Source organism: Dasypus novemcinctus, chromosome 27 (assembly GCF_030445035.2).
Source record: "Dasypus novemcinctus isolate mDasNov1 chromosome 27, mDasNov1.1.hap2, whole genome shotgun sequence".
NCBI lineage: Eukaryota > Metazoa > Chordata > Mammalia > Cingulata > Dasypodidae > Dasypus > Dasypus novemcinctus.
Window position 1 is genome coordinate 44606008 of NC_080699.1, and position 24288 is coordinate 44630295.

General features: G+C 39.4%; 1 protein-coding gene across 1 annotated transcript in view; it reads left to right on the forward strand.

Moving 5' to 3' along the window:
• LOC101423221 (beta-galactosidase-1-like protein 2) overlaps positions 1 to 24288 on the forward strand; it is an 88679-nt gene that overhangs the window by 40104 nt on the left and 24287 nt on the right. Inside the window, exons 8-10 of the mRNA XM_004467678.5 lie at positions 9924 to 10005; positions 12594 to 12658; positions 13712 to 13796. Coding sequence (XP_004467735.1) covers positions 9924 to 10005; positions 12594 to 12658; positions 13712 to 13796 — 232 coding nt within the window. The remainder of the gene's footprint in view (positions 1 to 9923; positions 10006 to 12593; positions 12659 to 13711; positions 13797 to 24288) is intronic.

Below are 24288 nucleotides of genomic sequence, written 5' to 3' on the forward strand. Positions count from 1 at the left end.
GACCTCTGCAGTGTGGAGGGCTCTACTCACAATTCCTCCGTGCAGACAGTCTCCTCCTTCCACACTGTCGAGGATGTTGCAGGATACTCATCTGGTCTCCTGGGTCTTCCAAAAGGTGCTTTAGGTAGCTCTGGGTGACCACCAACTGCCCTGTTTTTGGAGATGACTCCAGGAGCTCCTTACTCTGATGCCATCTTGGCTCCGCCTCCATTTTTAAAATCAGTTTTTAGTTGAATTTCGTATTATTTAGTGTGAGGGAGAGGATCCTCCTCCATTTTTGTCTGTAAATAGAGACCCAATTTTCCCAGAACATTTTGTTGAAAAGACTATTCTTTTCCAATTGAGTGGTCTTTGTTCTCTTATCAAAAATCAATTGGTCATAAATAATTTCTTAGCAATTTACTTGATTCCATTGGTCTAGATGTCTGTCATTGTGCCAGTTCTATGCTGTTTTGATTACTGTGGCTTTGTAATGTATTTTAAGATTGGGAAATGTGAGTCCTCCAAAATTCATTATTCTTTTTCAAGTTGGCTTTAGCTATTCAGGGCCCCTTACCTTTCAATGTAAATTTGATGATTGGCTTTTCCACTTCTGCAAAAAAGGTTGCTGGAATTTTTATTGGAATTGTGTTGAATATATAACGTGCCTTATGTAGGATTGGCATCTTAATGATAGTCTTCCAATCCATGAACATGGAATGTACTTCCATCTTTTTAGGTCTTCTTTGATTTCTTTTACCAATGTTTTGTAGTTTTCTGCTGCACAAGTCCTTTACATCCTTGGTTAGATTTATTCCTATATATTTGATTCTTTTAGTTGCTATTGTGAATAGAATATTTTTCTTCTTGATTTCTTCTTATTATTGTTCATTGTTTGTGTATATGAACATTACTGGTTTGGGGTATTGATTTTGTACCCCACCACTATGCTGAATTCATTTATTAGCTCTAGGAGCTTTGTTATGGATTTTTTCTTCCTTAATATAGGATAATGTCATTTGGAAATAGGTAAGTTTTACTTCTTTCTTCTCAATTTGGATACCTTATTTCTTTTTCTTGCTTAATTACTCTGGCAAGAACTTGCAGTACAATGTTGAAAAACAGTGGTGACTGTGGGTGTGCTTGTCTTGTTCTTGATCTTAGAGGAAAACTTTCAGTCTTCACCAGTAGGTAGGATGTTAGCTGTGGGCTCTTTATGTATGACTTTTGTCATGTTTAGGGACTTTCATTCTATTTCTAGTGGTCAATGTTTCCTTGTTTTTTTTTTTTTTTTAAATCAAGAAGGCGTGCTCCATTTAGTCAAATGCCTTTTCTGCATCAATCAAGATGATCATGGGTTTTTTTTTCTTTATTGTATTAATGTGGTGTATTGTATTAATTGATTTTCTTATTTTGAATCAAGCTTGCACACAAGGGATAAATCCAATTTGGTCATGGCTTAGATTTCCTTTAATATACTCTTGGATTTGGTTTGCTAGTATTTTGTTGAGAATTTTTGCATCTATGTTCATAAAAGATATTGGTTTAGAGTTTTCTTTTCTTGGGGTATCTTTAGCTGGCTTTGGCATGAAGGTTATGTTGGCTTTGTATGAATTAGGGAGTGTTCCTTCCTTTTCAAATTTTTGGAATAGTTTGAGCCAAATTGGAGTTAAGTCTTCTAATGTTTGGTAGAATTCCCCTGTGAAGCCACCTGGTCCTGGCTTTCCTTTGTTGTCAGTTTTTCATTACTGATTCAATCTCTTTACTAGTAATTGGTTTGTTGAGATCTTTTACTTCTCTCTTTTGTTTTTTGTTTTCTACTTTATTTATCTCCAATCTAATCTTTGTTATTTCTTTCCTTCTTCTGGAATTGGGTTTAGTTTACTCTTCTTTTTCTAGTTCTTCCAGTTTTGTGTTTAGGTCTCTGATTTGAAGTCTTTCTTCCTTTTTAATATAAGCATTTAAAATTATAAATTTCCATCTCAGCACTGCCTCCACTGCTTCCCATAAATTTTGATTCCTCTACTCCTCTGTCTCCTTCCATTCTTTGTACTTGTTACCACTTATATCTTTGGACATTGTATATCCAAAAACCTAGATTTATTATTATCTTTTTTGCATTTACATTTTAGCAACTGTAGGAAGAAGTAGAGTTACATAGCAAACAACTTAATAATACTGGCATTTATAATTATCCACAGGTCTTTATTTTTTTTATGCTGCTTTGAACCACTGTCTAGTGTTCTTTCATTTCAGTCTGAAGAACTTCTTGTGGGGCAGGTCTTGAGGTGATGAACTCACTCAGCTTTTATTTACCAGAGAATGTCTTAATCTCTACCTCGTTTTTGAAAGAGAGTCTCACAGGATATAAAACTCTTGTCTGGCAGTTGTTTTCCATCAGCGCTTTAGGTATTTCAATATACTGACTTCTTGCCTCCCTAGTTTCTGATGAGAAATTATTGCTCAGTCTAATTGGGACTCCCTTGTATGTAACACATTGGTTTTCTCTTGCAGCTTTTAGTGCTCCCTCCTTGTGCTTTGGATTTGATAGTGTAATCAGTATATGATGTAGTGCATTTTTTCTTCATATTTATCCTCTGTGGTGTTCTCTGAGCTTCTTTGATGTGCATATTCACATAGCTTGATAAGTTTGGAAAGTTCTCTGTCACTATTTCTTTAACTATTCCTTCTGCCCCTTTCCCTCTTCTACTGGGACCCTCAAAATGCTGTATTTGTGCACTATCATTGTGGTTTGAGTTGCTTTTCCCTAATGCCTAATGATGTTGAGGGTCTTTTCATGTGAGTATTGTCTATTCATGTATCTTCTTTGGTAAACTATTTGCTCAAGTGTTCAGCTTGTTTTAAAATTGGGTTGTTTTTCTTTTTTTGTGTTAAAGTTGTAGGGTTTCTTTACATATTCTGGAAAGTAAACCCTTATCAGATTGTGGCTTCCAAATATTTTCTCCCATTATGTCGGTTGTCTTTTTCACTTTCATAATGAAGTCTGATGCAAAAAGTTTTTAAATTTTGATGAAATTATATATTTTTTCTTTTGTTGCTTGTGCTTCTGGTGTAAAGTCAAGAAATCATTGTTTAACACAAGGTCCTGAAGATGATTCCCTACATTTTCTTCTAGGAGTTTTGTATACCTGGTTGTTATATTTATATTTTTTATCCATTTTGAGTTAATTTTTGTATCTGGTAAAGGTCAACCTTCATTTTTTGCATGTGGATATTCAGTATTCCTAGCACCATTTGTTGAAAAGACTATTCTTTCTCCATTGAGTAAATTTACCACCCTTGTCAAAAGTCAATTGGCCATAGATGTGAGGGTTATTTCTGAACTGAACTCACAGTTTGATTCCACTGGTCTAATGTTGATCTTTGTGCCAATACCATGATGTTTGGATTACTGTAGCTTTGTAATATATCTTAAAATTGAAAACTATGATCTCCAGCTTCATTCATCCTTTTTCAAGATGGTTTTGGTTATTCAAGGCTCCTTATCCTTCCATATAAATTTGATGATTGGCATTTCCATATCTGCAAAGAAGGTTATTAGAATTTTGATTGAGATTGCATTGAATCTATGAATTGCCTTGGGTAGAATTGACATCTTAACAATATTTAGTCTTCCAATACATGAGCATGGAGTATCCTTATACTCATTTAAGTCTTCTTTTTAAGAATTCTTTTAGCATTGTTTTGTAGGTTTCCATGTACAATTCTTTCATATCCTTGCTTAAATTTATTCCAGAATATTTAATTCTTTTAATTGCTACTGTAAATGTAATTTGTTGATATTGTACCTGCCATTTTGCTGAATTTGTTTCTTAAGTCTAGTAGCTTTGTTGTGGATCTTTCAAAATATTCTATATAAAGAATTGAGTCATCTGCAAATAGGGAGTGCTTTATTTCTCCCTTTCCAGTTTGGATCCTTTTCTTTTTCTTGCCTTATTTCTCTGGCTAGAACTTACAGTACAATGTTGAATAATAGTGGTGACAGTGGGCATTCTTGTCTTGTTCCTGATCTTACAAAGGCAAAGTTTGCAGACTTTCACAATTGAGTATGATGCTGACTGTGGGCTTTTCATATATAAGCATTTATCATGTTGATGTAATTCCCTTCTATTTCTAGTTTTCTGAATGTTTGTATCAAGAAAAAAAGGATGCTGGATAGTGTCAAATACCTTTTCTGCATCAATTGAGATGATCATGTGTTTTTTTCTTTCCTTCATTCTATTAGTGTGGCAAATTACCATAACTGATTTTTTAAAATGTTGATCCATCCTTGCATACCTGGAATAAATCCCACTTGATCAGGGTGTATAGTTGTTTTAATGTACTGTTGGTTTCCATTTGCCAGTATTGAGGATATTTGTATCTTTATTCATAAGGGATATTGTTCATATCATTGGTCCAGTGTTTTCTTTTCTTGTGGTATCTTTATCTTTCTTTGGTATTAGATGGATGCTGGCCTCATGGAATAAATATAGATATGTTCTTTCTTCTTCAATTTTTAAAAGAATTTTGAGCAAGATTCTCAGAATTTTGTTACAATTCACCTGTGAAACCATCTGGTCCTGAGCTTTTCTTTTTTTGAATGGTTTTTGACTAGGGATTCAATCTTTATGTATTATTGATCTGTTGAGCTCCATTTCTTCTTGATTCAGTGAAAGTAGTTTTTGTGTTTCTAGGTATTTTTTCCATTTAATCTAGTTTATCTAATCTTTCGGCCTACAATTTTTCATAGTATCCTCTTATAGTCCTTATTATTTCTGTGGGGTCAGTAATAATGTGTCCCTTTTCATTTCTGACTTTGTGTCCTTTCACTTTTTTTCCTTATCATTCTAGCTAAAGATTTGTCTATTTTATCCATCTTTTCAATGAACCAACTGTTAATTTTGTTGATTTTCTCTGTTTTTTTAATTCTGTATTTCATTTATCTCCACTCTGATATTTGTTATTTCCTTCCTTCTGTTTGTTTAGAGTTTAGTTTGTTCTTCTTTCCTTCTTTTTTAAAGTATGCATTTAAAATGATCAATTGTGGACTTAGAACTGCCTTTGCTGCATCCCATAAGTTTTCATTTTCAATTTCATAGGCCTCATGGTATTTCCTAATTTCCTTTGTGATTTCTTCTTGACCCATTAGATTTTTAAGAGTGTGTAGCATAGTGGGGCAGATGTAGCTCAGTGGTTGAGTGCCAGCTTTGCAAGTGTGAGGCCCCAGGTTCAGTCCCTGGTACCTCATAAAAAGAAAAAGAAAAAAAATAGAGTGCGTAGTATAATAAAAAAATCATATTTGTGAATGTTCCAATTCTCCCTCTAGTAATGAATCCTAGTTTTATTCTGTTGTGGTCAGAGAATATACACTATATGATACACCATATGATTTCAGTATTTTAAAGTTAATTTGAACCTTTGTCAGTCTACCTAAAGAGTTGCAATTTATTGATCTTCTCAAGGAACCAACGTTTGGTTTTGTTGCTTCTAGCTCTTGTTTTTTCTTTTCTCTGTTTCATTTATCTCTGCTCTAATCTTTATTATTTCCTCCCTTCAGCTCACTTTGGATTTAGTTTAGCTTTCTTTTTCTAGTACTTCTAGATGCAAGATTAGATTACTGATGAGATCTTTTTTAAAAGGTACACATTTATGGCTATAAATTTCCCACTGAACACTGCCTTCCCTGCATCTCATATGTTTTTTTCCTTCCCCTCCCACTCCTCCACCCTGCTGTTTTTGCTGTCTGTGTCCATTTGCCATGTGTTCTTCTATATCTCTTTCTCTTTTTGTCTTCTCTTCTTAACTTTCTTCTCTAGGATCCACTGGGATTTGATCCTGGGTACCTCTGATGTGGAGAGAAGTTCTCTGTCAATTGTGCCACCTCAGTTCCTGGTCTCTGCTGTGTTTCACCTTGACTCTCCCCTTCATCTCTCTTTTGTTGCATCATCATCTTGCTGAATGGTTCACTTGCATGGACATTGGCTCATTGCGTGGGCACTTGGCTTGCTGCGCAGGCCCTTGGCTCACCATGTGGGCACTGGTTTGCCATGCAGGCACTGGCTCACCATGCAGGCACTCACATGGGCACTCGGCTCACCATATGGGCACTCAAGCAGGCACTCAGCTCACCACGCAGGCACTGGCTCGCCACGCAGGCACTGGCTCGCCACGCAGGCACTGGCTCGCCACGCAGGCACTGGCTCACCATGCAGGCACTCACATGGGCACTCGGCTCACCATATGGGCACTCAAGCAGGCACTGGCTCGCCACGCAGGCACTGGCTCGCCACACAGGCACTGGCTCGCCACGCAGGCACTGGCTCGCCACGCAGTCACTGGCTCGCCACGCAGGCACTGGCTCGCCACGCAGGCACTGGCTCGCCACACAGGCACTGGCTCACCATGCAGGTACTCATGTGGGCACTTGGCTTGCCACATGGGCACCATGGTATTTGGCTCTCCATGTGAGCACTTGGCTCACTGCATGGGCACTTGGTTCACTGAGTGGGCACTTGGTCACCACTCAAGCACTGGCTTGCCATGTAGGCATTCTCTCTTTTCTTCTTTTTCACCAGAAGGCCCCAGGGATTGAACCCAGGTCCTCCAATATGGTAGGTGGAGGCCTAATCACTTGAGCCACATCTGCTTCCCCCCATACATTTTTATGTTATTTTAATTTTTTATCCATCTCAAGATATTTCCTTATTTTCCTTTTGGTTTCTTCTTTGACTCATTGGTTGTTTAAGAGAGTGTTTTGTAATTTCTACATATTTGTGAATTTTCCAGCTCTCACTCAGTTTTTGATATCTAGCCTTATTCCGTTGTGGCTAGAGAGGATACATTGTATTATTTTAATCTTACAAATTTATTGAGACTTGTTTTGTGACCTAACATGCGGCCTACCATACACAATGATACCTGTGCAATCAAAAAGCATATGTATTCTGCTGTTGGTGAAGCATCCTATAAATATTTCTTAGGTCTAGTTAGATTATGGTATTGTTCAAGTTCTCTATTTCTTTACTGATATTATGTCTAGATTTTTCTATCTAATATTGAAAGTGGCATATTGAAGTCTCCTACTATTAATGTAGAACCATCTGTTTTCCCCCCTCAAATTTGTTAATGTTGCTTCATATATATTTTGGGGCTCTGCTGTTGAGTTCATATATGGTTATAATTGTTGTATCTTCTTTATGAACTTAACATTGTGTCAATATGCAATGCCTTTCTTTGTCACTTTTGATAGTTTTGACTTAAAGTCTATTTTGTCTAATATTAGTATAGCCACCCCATCTCTCTTTTGGTTACTATTTGTGTGGAATATTTTTTCCCCATCCTTTCATTCTCAATCTATTTGTCTCTCTGAATTTAAGGTGTATCCAACATGTAGTTGGATAATGATTTTTTAAAAACTCCATTCTGCCTACCTCTGCCTTTTAACTGGAGAATTTAGTTCATTTACATTGAAAGTAACTACTTATAATGCGGGACCTACTTTTGCCATTTTGCACTTTAGTTTTTGTAGGTCTTACACCTTTTTGGTTCCTCTATTCTTCCACTAGTGTTTATTTTTATATTTACTTGATTTTTATAGTTATCCCTTTGGAATCTCTTTCATATCTTTCTGCACATATTTTTCCAATATTTTCTTTATGGTTACAATGGGGCTTAAATTTAACATCCTAAATCCCTAACAGTCATTTATGATTTGAAACCAATGTACCTTCAGTAGCATAGACAAAGTATGTTGCTCTACAACTTTGTCACCTTTATATTGTTTTAGTTACAATTTACATCTTTACACATTGTTTTTCCAAAACTATAGATTTATTATTACGTTTTATGCATTTTCTTTTAAAATCCTGTAGTAAGTAATGAGTGGACTTACAAACCAAAAATAGAATAATAGTATTGGTATTTAAAATTGCCCATGTGTTTACCTTTAGTGGAGATCTTATTTCTTTACACATAGTCACTCTGTTATCTAGTGTCCTTTCTTTCAATCTGAAGAACTATTTTTACATGGCATGTGGGGCAGGTTTTAACATGACATGTAGAGCAGGTATAATAGTGATGAATTTCCTCAGCTTTTGTGTATCTTGGAATGTTTTAATACCTCTTTCTCATTTTTGAAGACTGTCTAGCCAGATATAAAATTCCTGGTTGGCAAATGTTTTCTTTCAGCCCTTTAAATATTCCATCCCTCTACCTTCTTGCCTCCATGGTTTTTGGTGAGAAATCAAGAATCTTATTGGGGTTCCCTTCTGCGTAACATATTGCTATTCTCTTGCAACTTTCAGAACTTTCTCCTTGTCCTTGGCATTCAGTGGTTTGACCACTATGTGATTGAGCATCGTTCTCTTCAAATGTATCCTGTTTGGAGTTCATTGTGATTCTTTGATATGTATATTCATGATTTCACAAAGGTCGAGATGTTTGCAACCATTATTTCTTCAAATATCCTTTATTCTCCTTCTCTCTATCTTCTCTGGAACTCTGGCAATGCATACAAGGGTATACTTGATGGTGTCCCATAGGTCTCTTAAGATATGTTCACTTTTACTCATTCTTTTTCCTGTCTCTTTCTCAGACTGAATATTTTCAATTCTCTTATCTTCAAGTTCAGTGATTATTTCTTAAGTAAGCTTGAATTTGCTATTGAATCTCCTAGGGAATTTTTAATATCAATTGTTGTGGTCTTCAGCTCTAGTATTTCCATCTGGTTCCTTTCTGTGATTTCAATCTCCTTATTAAAATTATTATTTTGTTCACTTATCATATTCTTAATATCCCTTAGTTGTTTTTCTTTGTTTTCCTCTAGCTATTTCAGCATATTTATGACTATTTTTAAAAAGTCTTTGGGGGGTATGTCCAACATCTAGACTTCTCCCTTGGTGGTTTTTGGTTATTTATAATGCTCCTTTGGATGGACCCTTGTTTCCTGTTTCTTTGTGTGTCTTGTAATCTTTTTTTGCACACTAGGTATTTTGATATTTTAATGTATTAACTCTGGAATTTACTACTTGGTGTGTTTTTTCTGTATGTTTGTTTCCAGCTAATGTTATAGCCGACATTTCCTTGAATGTCAGGACCTAACAAAACAAAACAATAAAAACCAAACAAACACCATTCCCAGTCTTTGAAAAGTGCCTCTTTGTTGTTTGGTACTTTCTCTCAGAGTTTAACTATTCCAGTAATGAACCTGAAGGACCCCTGAATTGAAAGCATAGAGTCCTTTCTTGTCTTTTCTGAGAATGTGTCTTGTCTTGGGTATGTACTTGTGGACTTAAGAATTTCCCTGTTTACATGATGTGAATGCCTCCTCTCTCCCTGTGAAACAGTCTTTCCTCATGGTCCTGGGTGATCTATTGTGTGTTTTAAATGTCATAATCCGCCCCCACCCCAGGCCACTGTGATTTATTCATTTCTTACAACTTATTTTTCTGTCCTGTGAGCCAATTCTGGGATAGTGAGCCAGAGAAGAATGTCCAGTTCAATCCTTCAGGCTCCCACCAGAAAGCTTGGTACAGATATATAGGCACACGAGATGCACGTAAGGGTTACTCTGCTTTTTCTGGAATGGGACCAGGGACCTGCATTGAGAGTTCAGGCTAGCTCCAGCGGGGGGAAGGGAGGGTTGGGGGAAGGACCAGCAAGGTGAAATTATTTCTTCCTACAATTTTTATTTTTAAGTTGCCTTTTTCTTGATTTGTTGCTTACCTAATTACTGCAACATTTGTTTTCTAGAGCTTTAAGGAAGATGGATCAGTGTGTGCTTGTTCAAAAATTCTAGGCACTAGAGTATCTCAATCACCATCTTGGGACATCATCTCCATTTTAGTATTTTATTTTTTTTAGCTTCATTTTTTTTTTCCCAGAGGGAAGCAGTAGGAAGGGACCAAGGACAGTACACTTTATCCTATTTTGTTTTTCCACAGGCCCTGATGAGAAGAGGGATCAAAGTACTTCTCATGACTGCAGATAATGGAAAAGATGTGATAAATGGTCACTCAAAAAATGGTAAGTGTTTGGGTTTTCACCATTTATCCCATTTGTCAGATCTGAAAAGGACCATGAGTCCTTCTGATGCCTCATCTCTCCCATTTCCCATTCAACTACCTTATAGTCATTGGATGAAAGCAATGGGAAGCCAAGAGGCAATGAGCCAACCTCTCATCTCTGATGTCCACATGGCTCGTTATCCTGGAGCATCAACAGTGCAGGTCACTCACCCACTATTCTCCATGCCATCCTCCTCACCTATCCTCCTTGAAAACCTCCTCACCCATTCTCTTCACCTATCCTTCTCAATCCATCCTCATCACCCCAAATCCTTCACTGATCCTCCTTCATGCATCCTCTTCATCATCCTTCTCTCTGCATCCTTCTCACCCATCCTCCTACCCATCCTCCCTATCCAATTTTCGTCATCCATTCTCCTTACCCAACCTCCTCAGTCATCCTCTTTTCTGCATATTTCTCACCCATCATTTTACCTAATCTCCTTTTTCCATTTTTCTCACTCATCCTCTACACCCTTCCTCCATGGTCACCCTCCTCTCCCATTTCTTCACACAATCTCCTCATGGCATCCTCCTCAACTATATCCTCACCCCTTGTCCATACCCATTTTCCTTACTTCATCCTCCACACCCATCCTCCATTCCCATCCTCCTCACATATCCTCCTGAACCATCTTCATCATCCAACCTCTTTACTTACTCTGCTTACCCACACTCCTCAAGTATTCTCTGCACTGCATCCCCCTCACCTACCTTCCTCACCCACTCACCTCCATGTATCCTCCTCACTCTCCTCCTTCTTGCATCCTCCTCATCCAGCCTCCTCCCCCACTCTCCTCAGCTATGCTCCTTATTGGATCGCTTCACTGATCCTCCTCACCCACACACCTTACCCAGCCTCCTCAGGCATCTTTACTACATCCTCCTCACCAATCCTCCTCACTCACATACTCCTTGCCCATTCTCTTCCCTGCATCCTTTTCCCTGCATCCTCCCTGCATCCTCTTCACCCATCCTTCTCATGACATTCTTCTCACCCATCTTCCTCACCCACCTTCCTCACCCATTCCCCCACTCACCCTACTCATTGCATCTTCCTCACTCATTCTCACTCATCCTCCTCACCTATCTTATTGACCCATCCTATTTCTTCCTGAAATATCTTCCTCACCAACTCTCTTCATCCACCCTATTTATTGCATCCTCCTCACCCATCCCCCTCACAAATTCTGCTCCATGCATCTTTTTCACTCCTCATTGCATCCTTCTCACCCATCCTCTTCAGTCTGCCTTGGCCCAGAGCAAGGTCCTGAGTTTTACCAGAGTAAAAGTCCATCTCCATCACTGCCAAATGACCATTGCTGAGTAACAGGAAGAGGATGTTGTTTCAGAGAAATGGTGCTCTTACAGACCCAGATCAAAGAAGTCATTATCTGACATGAGGGCATAATCTCAGGAATAAAAGTAGGAGAGAGAAGTGGAATAGAATTAAAAGGTAGAAACATGTATTTAAATGCTGTTAAATGAACAAAGGGCATGAATACACAGGTGGAGCTGGAGAAAATCCTTTTTGGAATTTGTCAGTTGTTTTAACAGTAGTCTTCTTTATCCCAGGCTTTTTGGTAACTGTTCCTTATCTTGAGGTTGGATAGACAGAATATTTTCCTGGATTTTAAATCAGGAGACCTGTAGCCAAATATGTTAGTTTGCTAAAGGTTCCCAAGGCAATATACTAGAAGTAGGTTGGCTTTTACAATGGGGATTTATTAACATATACGCTTATAGTCCTGAAGCTGTGAAAGTATCCAAATCTAGGCATTATCTGGTGATACTTTCTCCCTGAAGACTGGCATATGGAGACATCCATTGGTCTCTCCCTTCTCTTCTGGGTTTTGTTGCTTCAGCTTCTGGCATCTTCTTTCCTGGCTTCCACTGATTTCAGCTCCTTGCTCTTGTGACTTTCTCTCTCTGCTTCTGTGGCTTTTTCTCTGTGTTGATGTTTTCCCCTGATTTCAGCATCTGACTTCTAAGACCTTCTTTCTCAGCCTCTGGGTTTTTCTCTCTGTGTCTTTTCATATTCACCCTGTCTACAAAGGACCCCAGTAAGAGGATTAAGACCCACCCTGACTCACACCCCACTGAAAAACTCCAATCAAAAGATCCCCCAAATGAAGTGGCCCAATCAAAAGACCCCACCTACAACAGGTTCACACTCACAGGTATGGATCACCTTTAATTAAACCATCACACCAAGTTTTGGAACTTAGGCTCATTGTCACCTCTCAACCTCAGTGTATTCATTGGCATAATGTGGTTTCTTGAACTGTCCTTCTTCTCTGGCTCATTCATTTTAAGTCCTGAATGAAAAGCTGTATTCAAAAGCCTTTTGTGATTTCATGACTGGATACAAATACAGAATCCTTTCTTTTTTATTAGTCACAAGCCATAAAGCGTTCAATAGGAAGTGTCCATTAGGTGTTATGCAGGTGTTCTGGCCTGGCACTTACCTCCATCTAGGAGTCAGTCTCCTCCCTCCTGGCGTGGTCACACGGTACATCATGCAGAGTATCTCCTTTCCCTCCACAGTGCTTGCTACTCTCCATTTGAAGAATATACGTAAAGAAACGTACACAAAGCTCTCTTCAATTCAGGTAAGGATATTCCAGAACAGAAGGCTCTGTGACTCTTGTTCATGCCAGGACCTTTTCATTCTTTTATAGAGGAAATCCTCCACACTTTTCAGTTCAGTTATAACATGAATCTGTGGTTCTCTTGCAGTGTCTACTCTAGGAGGTTTTAGTTCAAGTAAATCAAACTCACATGTCCACCATGGACCATCCTGGTCCATACCTGGCCATAAAGGACAGGGGACAGCATACTAGGCAATTTTCACCAAAAGAAACTTTGTTGTTAACCCTTTACTCACAGCCCCATTCACCTTTAACTACTTATGGTCCAATGAGAAAGACAAAGACATGTAAATACATAACACAAGATTGCCAGGTAGAAATATAGATAAGGAAATATAGATAAAGATGAGGATGAATTCATTGGCAGGTTTCATGGCTTTGAGCATCTAGCAGTTTCAGCATTAGTGTAGGTGTTGCTGATGCTGGCAGGAAGTTACCAGAGCTGGAGATTGTGACAGGTTTGAGGGAAGAAACTCAAAGGGCTGATGAATTTTACAGTGCTATAAAGAGCAAAATTGAAAGGGCTAACTATATAGTCAAGCCTGCAGAGAATCTAGAAAATTCCAATGAATTGCAAAAACAGGAACCAGAGGGCACAGTAATGGACAGGGAAGGGTGGGAGCTCAGAGGTAGATGGGAAAACTGGGTTTCCCAAATTCTCATTTATGGAGTCAACCTTTTGGTACTCATTTGTAAAATATTTTTAGTGCTTCCTTTGTGTGAGTTCTTTATTGGACTTCTACTCCGTAGGAATGAAGAGCTCCTTTATAGTTCTAGAAAGAGAAATGTTGAAATGGCAGTTAGTGAATGCTTATCCTGGGCCAGAAGGCCAGTGAAACCAGCAGAGGACCAACTTGACCAGGAAATGTGGAAGAGTATGAGTTTGTGAGGGGGTGCAGGGTGATCAGAGTTGCAAAGGAGGTTGTGAGACCTGAATTTTACAATTTCCTTCTAAGGAATTGGAGCTTCAGAATTACACCAAGCTCTTCCAAACTGACATTTCCTTTTTCTTAGGGTCAAAGCCCCATAATGATGATGCTATATACAACTAGTTCTTTTGACATGTGGGGCGTTGCTCGCCACTTCCAGGATTCAAATGGTGAGTGTGCCTTAGCTGTTTCTCAGGGGAAGGAATGGTATAGGTGGCACTGACCCATTTTTTTCCTGCTGATTAGTGTGCTTGAGATTTAGGAGACAAGACGCCTAGATGTCATGGTTTTATAAGTATCAGTGTAATTAAATAGATACCTTACAATATGTGTGCAGTAAAATGACAGTACCAAATGGATATTCCAGAGGCTATTTCAGTTGAGATAGAAATTTTAGCAGAATTTTCATTCTAATTTAATTTTGTTGAGGATATTGAAGTAGTTTCAGAGAATTATTCTGGCATATAGAGAAATTCAATGAACTTGTGTTAGATGGGAGTAGAAAGTTATCTGGTCCCAGATTATCCATCTAGCTCTCTTTGAAGAATTGACCATGATCACTACACAGGGTTTGAAGATAATTATTCTTGGTGCCACTACTTCAGATAAGAACCTGTCAGAGGCAGGGCAGGATGGCGTCCGAGTGAGTGCACCTTACAGTCTCTCCTGTGAAGAGGCGGCCGAGTGGGTTGGAATCTTGCCGGAGCTGGCTGTCTTGGGGGCTTGCAGGGCATAGGGTGTGTGGGCATCGATTTGGAGAGAGAGTCGCGGAGGTGGTGCTTGCTAAAGGTAGAATTACGGCTTACAAGTGCAGAGGTTGGAAGCTGTGGTCTGGAGGGACCCTTCCCCCTAGGGCTGGCGGCTGCGGTGTTTCCTGAGAACTGTCATTTGTGTGGTGGCATTCCTGGGCTCCGTGGTCCCTGGATGCATGGTCCTCAGGTCAGCGCCCCCTGAGACCCATAGCCCATGTTCCACAGACCTACGTGCCCTGGGTCTGCAGAGTCCCAGACTTCCCTTTCCCAAGTCCAGCGCTCCTGGAGGTCCGGGATTGCCCTACCCCTCCGGTTTTGAGTGGGAGGGATTCAGTGGGGGGTGCAGTAGGGGGGACCTGGCTAGTGTGGGTTCGATTTTCTGGTGTTCCCCCCCCCCCCCCACCTTTTTCTTTTCTTTTTTTCTTTTCTTGTGCCTGGAGGAGTATACCGGCTGGCTTGGGGAGAGTCTGGGAAGAGAGGAATGGCGAATCTGCTGAGAAAGCCCAATTCACCAAATACCCTGGGATAGGAAACTTGGCCTGGGAGAAGGTGGAGTCAGAAAATCAACAAGCCCTCTCATAGCACACGTAAAGGAGAGGGACTGTAGGAGGTGTTTTTCCAAGCCTCCGATAGCATTCTTGGGGTTCCTGGTGAGGTGTGGGTGCTCTCTCTCTGGAAATTAAGAGTCACTGTTTTCTGTGCAGAGCTGATTCAACAAGGACCCACTTGAATCTCCTACCGGACCTCTCAGGCAGCTTTCCTGCTGCCTGGGAGAGAGGGAAGTGAGGAAGGGAGCAAAGGGGGAATGTCGGATCCCTAAGCAGTTTTATTTAACTACAAACAGGAATCCTTACTTGAAACTTTCTTTAGTGTTTGGTTGGTTTTCCTTGTTTTTCTTTCCTCTTTATCCCCACAAGGCCCTTTTTTCTTTCTTTCTCTTTTTCTTTTTCCTGCTTACTTCCCCACTCCCTTTTGTCCCTTTTTTTTTCTCTTTCTTTCTTTGTCTGCTTTCTTATTCTTCTTACATTAGGTGCTGCAGGGAGAGCTTCACATTTGCTGTATTTCCTCATCCTCCATTTTCTCTTTTCTGGGTGTATTGATTTTGGCCACCAACACTGTTCTCTTTCCTCTACATCTTTCTATCCTCCATCATTGATTGTTTTTCTTACATTACACCTCTCTTTGTTTGCCCACTATTTTTTTTTTGACTTTTTATTACTAATACCTTTGTTCTGTTTTCTGCCTTATATTCACTCTTTATATTATTGTCCTCTCTTTTCTCTTTCCCCCTCTCCTGAACACACAGGCCTTTTAATTCACACTGTATTCCTCCCCATAGTAGATTTTTACATACTCTACTTTTCTTACTGTTATAACTCTACACACCTTACATGAGTCTAATATCCATTCTCCTATAGCTCATATGATTCCTCTGTTAATATTTACTATTAATACTACAATTATTCTTTTTTTTAAGACTTATTATTTTTTAAATTTATTTCTCTCCCCTTACCTCCTCTCCCCATTTGTCTGTTCTCTGTGTCCATTTGCTGTACGTTCTTCTGTGACCACTTCTATCCTTATCAGCGGCACCAGGAATCTGTGCTTCTTTTTGTTGCATCATCTTATGTGTCAGCTCTCTGTGTGTGTGGTGCCATTCTTAGGCAGGCTGAACTTTCTTTTGGGTTGGGGAGCTCTCCTTATGGGGCGCACTCCTTGTGCATGGGGCTCCCCTATGTGGGGGACACCTCTGCGTGGCATGGCACTCTTTGCGTGCATCAGGACTGTGCATGGGCCAGCTCCACATGGGTCAAGAAGGCCCGGGGTTTGAACCATGGACCTCCCATGTGGTACGCAGATGCCCTATCCATTGGGCCAAGTCTGCTTCCCTTATTTTCTTTTATTACTCCTTTTGCTTTCTCTGGCCCTAATATTTTCCTTCAAGTGAACTTAGCCAACAACAAGGAAATGGAATAAGAAGAACAAAGTGACAAAGAGAAGACTTAACACGCACACAAAAACAACAACTAATTAAACTCCAAACTAGACAAAGAAGCTAAGGAACTGACTAAACATGTCAAGATAAAATGATGACCAGACAGCAACAAAAAACTACAAACCAAACCAATAATCAGGAAAACATGCCCCAATCCAACGAACAAACTAAAAACCAGGAAGAGGAGGAGAACATTTTACAAGTAATTAAAGATCTCAAAACATATATTGGGGACCAATTTGATGAGGTGAAGGAAGAGATTAAGAATATGAAGAAAACAACTGAAGAGAACACAGAAGAAATTGCAATCATACACAAAAATATAACAGATATGATGGTGATGAACAGTACAATTCAAGATATACACTCTCAGCAAATAACAGCAGACTCGAAGAGGCAGAGGAGAGATGAAGTGATGTGGAAGACAGTACATCTGAAATCAAACAGGTAGTAGAACTGGTCAATAAAAAGACAGGAAAAATCCAGCAGGGGTTTAGGGACCTGAATGACAATGCAAAACATGCAAACATACGTATTATAGGCATCCCAGAAGAAGAGAAGGGAAAGGGGACAGAGGGGTTTTGGAGGAAATAATAGCTGAAAACTTCCCAAACCTATTGAGGGAGATGGATGTATATGTCCCGAAAGCACAACGCACCCCAAACAGCATAAATCCCAACAGGCCTACCCCAAGACATATACATGTCAAGTTATCCAATACTCAAGACAAAGAGAAAATACTAAAAGCAGCAAGATAAAAGAGAACCATCACATACAAAGGAGGCTCCATAAGATTAAGTGCTAATTTCTCATCTGAAACCATGGAGGCAAGAAGACAGTGGTATGACATAGTCAAGGTACTAAAAGAAAAATATTTCCAGCCAAGAATACTCTATCCAGCAAAGTTAGCATTCAAAAATGATGGAGGGTTCAAAATATTCACAGATAAACAGAAACTAAAGAGAGTATGCCAACAAGAATCCTGCCCTTCAAGAAATACTAAAGGGAGAAATACTAAAGGAGACAGAGTTGGAAGAGAGTGTGAGAGCAACTAAAAAGACAAAAACAGAAAAAGTAAATAAAACAGAATATAAAAAACACAAATCCAAAGAAAATATGGTTAATATAAGTAATTCCTTGAAAGTAATAACAATGAATGTCAATGGATTAAACTCACCTGTCAAGAGACTCAGACTGGAAGATTGGATAAGGAAATATGACCCATCTATATGCTGTCTGCAAGAAACACATCTTAGACCCAGGGATTCAAGGAGGTTGAAAGTGAATGGCTGGAAAACAATCTTACAAGCAAACAATAACCAAAAAAAGGACAGGAGTAGCTATATTAATATCAGACAAAATAGACTTTAAATGCAAAACAATTGTGAGAGACAAAGATGGACACTACATATTAGTGAAAGGGATAATCTTTCAAGAAGAAAGAACAATCATAAACATTTATGCTCAACACAAGGGTCCCTCCAAATATGTGAGGGAAACACTGGAAAAACTAAGTGAAGGAATAGATGCCTCTACAATTATATTTGGGGACTTTAATACACCACTATCAACTTTGGACAGAACATCTCAAAAGAGAATCAATAACGAATCAAAGACTTTGAACAATGTATTAGAGGAACTGGATCTAATAGACATATGCAGAACATTACACCCAAATACAGCAGGATATACATTCTTCTCAAGTGCACATGGATCATTCTCTAAGATAGACCACATGCTAGGCCACAAAGAAAGTCTCAGTGAATTCAGAAAGATAGAAATCATACAAAATAATTTCTCTGACCACAGTGGAATGAAGCTGGAAATTTGCAAGGACCAGAGACACAGATCTGGCACCAAGATTTGGAAGTTAAACAACACACTCTTAGAAAAACAGTGGGTCAAGGAGGAAATCTCAAAAGAAATTAATAACTACCTTGAAACTAATGAAAATGATAACATACCGAAACTTTTGGGATGCAGCAAAAGCAGTACTGAGAGGGAAATTTATAGCCATAAATTCATACACTAAAAAAGAAGAAAGAGGGAAACGGACTTTGGCCCAGTGGTTAGGGCGTCCGTCTACCATATGGGAGGTCCGCGGTTCAAACCCCGGACATCCTTGACCCTTGTGGAGCTGGCCATGCACAGTGCTGATGCGCGCAAGGAGTGCCGTGCCACGCAAGGGTGTCCCCCGCGTGGGGGAGCCCCACGCGCAAGGAGTGCGCCCGTGAGGAGGGCCGCCTAGCGTGAAAAGAAAGAGCAGCCTGCCCAGGAATGGCGCTGCCCACACTTTCCGTGCCGCTGACGACAACAGAAGCGGACAAAGAGACAAGACGCAGCAAATAGACACCAAGAACAGACAACCAGGGGAGGGAGGGAAATTAAATAAATAAATAAATCTTTAAAAAAAAAAAAAAAGAAGAAAGAGCTAAAGTTGAAGAACAAAATGCACACTTGGAGGAATTAGTTAAAAAACAACAAACTAACCCCAAAGGAAGAAGAAAGAAATAACAAACATCAGAGCAGAACTAAATGAAATAGAAAATAAGAAAGCACTTGAAATAATAACCAAAACCAAGAGCTGGTTCTTTGAGAAAATCAATATAAAATTGACAAACCCTTAGCTAGTTTAACAAAGAAAAAAAGAGAGAAGATGCAAATACACAAAATAAGAAATGAGAAAGGAGATATCACCACTGATCCCACAGAAATAAAGACTTTTATAAGAGGATACTTTGAAAAACTATATGCCAACAAGAAGGACAATTTAGAAGAAATGGACAACTTCCTAGGAACACATAAGCAGCCTACATTGACAAAAGAAGAAGTTGACGATCTCAACAAACCAATCACAAGTAAAGAGATAGAATCAGTCATTAAAAACCTCTCAGCTGTCTGGGCCAGACAGCTTTACAGGTGAATTCTACAAAACATTCCAGAAAGAACTAACACCATTCTTGCTTAAACTCTCCCAAAAAATTGAAACAGAAGGAACATTGCCTAACTCATTCTATGATGCCAACATTACTCTAGTACCAAAGCCAAACAAAGACACCACAGGAAAGGAAAGTTACAGACCAATTTCTCTAATGAACCTAGACGCAAAAATACTTAACAAAATACTTGCTAATCGTATTCAACAACACATTAATCAAATTATACACCATGACCAAGTGGGTTTCATTCCTGGTATGCAAGGATGGCTCAACATAAGAAGATCAATTAGTGTAATACACCACATAAACTGATTGAAAGGAAAAAATCACATGATCATATCTACAGATGCAGAAAAAATATTTGACAAAATGCAGCACCCTTTCTTGATAAAAACACTGCAAAAGATCAGAATAGAAGGAAACTTTCTGAACATGATAAAGAGTATATATGAAAAACCCACAGCTAACATCATTTACAATGATGAAATCCTAAAATCTTCCCCTCTAAGATCAGGAAAAGACAAGGATGCCCATTCTCACCCCTTCTATTTAACACTGTCTTAGAAGTACTCGCTTGAGCACTGAGGCAAGACCAGACATAAAAGGCATCCAAATTGGAAAGGAAGAAGTCAAAATTTCACTATTTGCAGATGATATGATACTATACATAGAAAACCCTGAGAAGTCTACAACAAAGCTTCTAGAACTTATAAATGAATTCAGTAAAGTCACAGGTTACAAGAAAAATGCACAAATATCATTAGCATTTCTGTACACCAACAATGAACAATCTGAGGAGGAAATCAGGAATCAAATACCATTCACAATAGTAAATAAAAAAATCAAATACCTAGAAATAAATTTAACTAAAGAGATAAAAGACTTATGCACGGGAAAGTACACAATACTGTTCAAGGAAATCAAAGAAGATCTAAATAAATGGAAGAATATTCCCTGTTCATGGATAGGAAGACTAAATATTATTAAGATGTCTATCCTACCAAAACTGATCTACACATTCAATGCAATCCCAATAAAAATCAACACAACATTCTTTAATGAACTAGAGAAACTAACTATGAAATTTATTTGGAAAGGAAAGAGGCCCCAAGTAGCCAAAGACATATTGAAAAAGAAAAGTGAAATTGGAGGAATCACACTACCTGACTTCAAAACATACTACAAAGCTACAGTAGTGAAAACTGCATGGTATTGGCACAAGGACAGACACACTGACCAATGGAACCGAATTGAGAGTTCTGATATAGATCCTCATATATACAGCCATATGGTATTTGACAAGGCCACCAAACCCTCTCAACTTGGAGAGAATGGCCTCTTCAATAAATGGTGCCTGGAGAACTGGATATCCATATGTAAAAGAATGAAAGAGGATTACCGACTTACACCTTATAGAAAAATCAGCTCAAGATGGATCAAAGACCTAAATATAAGACCCAAGACCATAAAGACCTTGGAAAGCAAAGTAGGGAAGCATCTACAGGACCTCATAATAGGAAACTGCTTCATGAACTTCACACCAAAAGCACGAGCAGCAAAAGAACAAATAGATAAATGGGACTTCCTCAAAATTAAAGCCTTCTGCACCTCAAAGGAATTTGTCAAGGCAGTGAAAAGAGAGCCTACATGATGGGAGAAAATATGTGGTAACATATATCTGATAGGAGACATATCTTGCATATATAAAGAACTCATATTCCTTGAAAATAAAAAGACAAACAGCCCATTTTAAAAATGGGAAAAAGATTTGAACAGACACTTCTCCAAAGATGATATACAAATGACTAAAAAACACATGAAAAAATGCTCCAAATCCCTAGCCATTAGGAAAATGCAAATCAAAACAACAATGAGATACCATCTTACTCCTATAAGACTGGCAGCTATCAAAAAATCAGAAGACTATAAATGCTGGAGAGGATATGGAGGAATGGGAACACTCATCCACTGCTGGTAGGAATGCAGAAGGATTCAGCCATTCTGGAGTACAGTTTGGCGGTTTCTCAAAAAACTAGCTATAGATTTGCCATATGACCCAGCAATTCCACTGCTGGGTATATACCCAGAAGATCTGAAAACAAGGACACAAACTGATCTATGCACACCAATGTTCATAGCAGCACTGTTCACTATTGCCAAAAGTTGGAATCAACCCAAATGCCCATCAACAGATGAATGGATAAATGAAATGTGGTATATACATACAATGGAATACTACTCAGCTTTAAGAACGAATGCACTACAAACACATGTGATAACATGGATGAATCTTGAGAATCTTATGTTGAGTGAAGCAACCCAGGCATTGAAGGACAAATACTACATGACCTCTCTGATATGAAATAAGTAAACCAAGCTGTCTCAGAGAGCTAGAGACTGGATGATAAACTTTAATGTAATTGGAAGGTAGAGGAAGGTTGTGAACTGACAGCTACTTGAATGAAATCTATGATAAACTGGACGTAAGTATTTATACAGGGAAGGGATAAAATGGGGCATAGGGATAACGTTGGGTGGGGCTGTGTGGGCTTTAGGGGCACTAGGGATGGGAGGATGGGTCAGATTTCCCAAGAAATTGGTAGAGAGTTAGGGGAACATTTGATCATGGAGATTGTCTGCTATGTGGTTGAAATTGTTGTGCAGAGAAAACTCTTTAGCAAATGTAGTATGGAAGGTTGCCTCTTTGGGATGCTTAAGGGGGGGACATCTGACACAGGGCAAGCTTCTGGGGAGTGTGTGAGACCTCATTTTGTCATAGTGGATTATATCATTAGGTGGAGACCCATACAATGAGAGTGAAGGTATACCCACATCCTGGGGAGGACTGATGTTCTCAGAGGGAATTGTATCTCTTGAGAGAATCAGTGGTTCCCAATGGGTTAGGGCAGTCAAGTACGTCAAGCCCTCAACATTTTTGCAAGTATCTCTGAATATGGCCCCTCAAGTAATGAAGATTGATTGTCATGGTGGGCCCTGAAGGGAGGGGAAAAGAGGTGTTGAATACATGGAATCAGGGTAACTGTGAGGCAATGGAAGTGTTCCACAAGATCATGCCATGATGGATATAGGTCCTGTTAAATTACACCAAAAATGTATAAAAGTCTATAGGCTAAAACTATAATGTAAAACATAAGATAACTAAAAATTTAGAAAATCGTATAGTCTAAAATATAAACCATAATGTAAACTCAAATGGAACCATGTTTGAAAGCTATCGTTTCAATATCTGTACATTATCTGCAGCAGATATAATATGAACATGTAAAACGATCACTGTTGGGGAAGGGACAAAGGGTTTGATGTTGGATATGTGGGAGTACCATATATTGTATACGTGAATTACTGTGACCTTAAACTTATGTCAAGAGTAACTTCATAATCAGAAAAAAAAAAAAAGAAAGAAAGAAAGGAGGTAGACACTGAGGAAGAGATGGAAGAGATTGCCTTGCCACTGTATATACAGGGCAACACCTGTAGCATTGGTGAAAGGCAAAATGTCAGAAACAAAGCTTTTTCATTTTTTCATTTCTTCGATACCCCAATTTATTTTTCCTTTATTTAATTTTTCTAAATTTCTATGTATTCTATATCTAACCTTTAAACCCATCACTATATTCCAATTTTCTATTAACGGAACCTGGCAGTGTATTGGGCTTCCTTTTTGAAGAAGTGTTGGACTACAGAGAGGTTCAACTATGGTGGGGGAGGATCACTTGTGTGGGATGTCATTAGTGGGGGGCACATGGTTGGGAGGGAGTTCTCCAGGGCATGTATACAGGGTAATAGAGAGGTTTGGATATTTTCATAGTGGTTTCGGTTGGAAACGACAGATGAGAGAGTGCTGAATTCCTGACCAGGGGAGCTCTATCACATTCCCCAATGGAACAACAACAATCCCCCAAGTGCAATGGCAAAGACCAATAAAGATGGATGGTCCAACGATGAGCCCTTGATACTGATGGCTCTGATTATGAGCCTGTGTGCCTGAAATATGAACTAGGCCTATAGCTGTGGGATGCCTAAGAGTTACCTCCTGAAAGCCTCCATGTTGATCAAATGTGGCCACTCTCTAAGCCAAACTCAGCATGTAGATGCATTGCCTTCCCCCCTGCATGGGACATGACTCCCAGGGATGAGCCTCCATGGCACCAAGTGATTACTACCAAGCACCTGCTGATGATGTAACTATAAAAACACCATGAACAAAGAGGTCAACTCAGACCGGCAGAATATCTCAGCCTACATGTAATATCAGGTGTTAAAACTGTTTTTAGACTTTGGATAAAAAGGGGGAAATGGAAAAGACAAGTCAGTTAATATGGCTAAAAGTCCCCAAAAAAGAGTCGGGAGGTCATTAGGGGGTGATACTTATGCATGCCTCTGCAGGGTACCAGGGACAGCCAAGGTAGATGGGAACCCAGGTGCTGATTCTCCTGAGGGCTGCAGTGACTCACAGGTTCTATGGTCAAGGCAGATGGCTCTGGAGTTCAGGGCCATATCAGTTGACCCTACCTTGGTGTTTGTGTTCCTGAGTGTGATGGAGCTGGACTCAGATATAACCTTTCCACACATGCCTTTTCTGTTACTTTCACCAGACCTGTCGTTGGGGTTTGGGTTGGTGTGTACTCAGGAGACCTGAATCTCTGAACTGTCCATGTGACGGCCAGGCCCTGGGCCTCAGCAGACTTGCATCTCCTACCCTCTGTTTTCTTGGGCTTACCTTGGCCAGCAGACAGGGAGGTGAAGAGGGCCAACTGCCCCACCAGAGAGCCAAGAGTGCCTACAGCTGCAAGCAGGAGAATTGCATCCATCTTCCATGTGGAATCTAAACCCCCTCTTGATGTAGAGGGGGACTGGACATAGCCATCCCAGGTCCACAAGATGGAGAAATAGAGTATGGATTAGAGTGGACTTACTGGAGTTCTGCTGGGGAAATATTATGATTAGTAAGGGA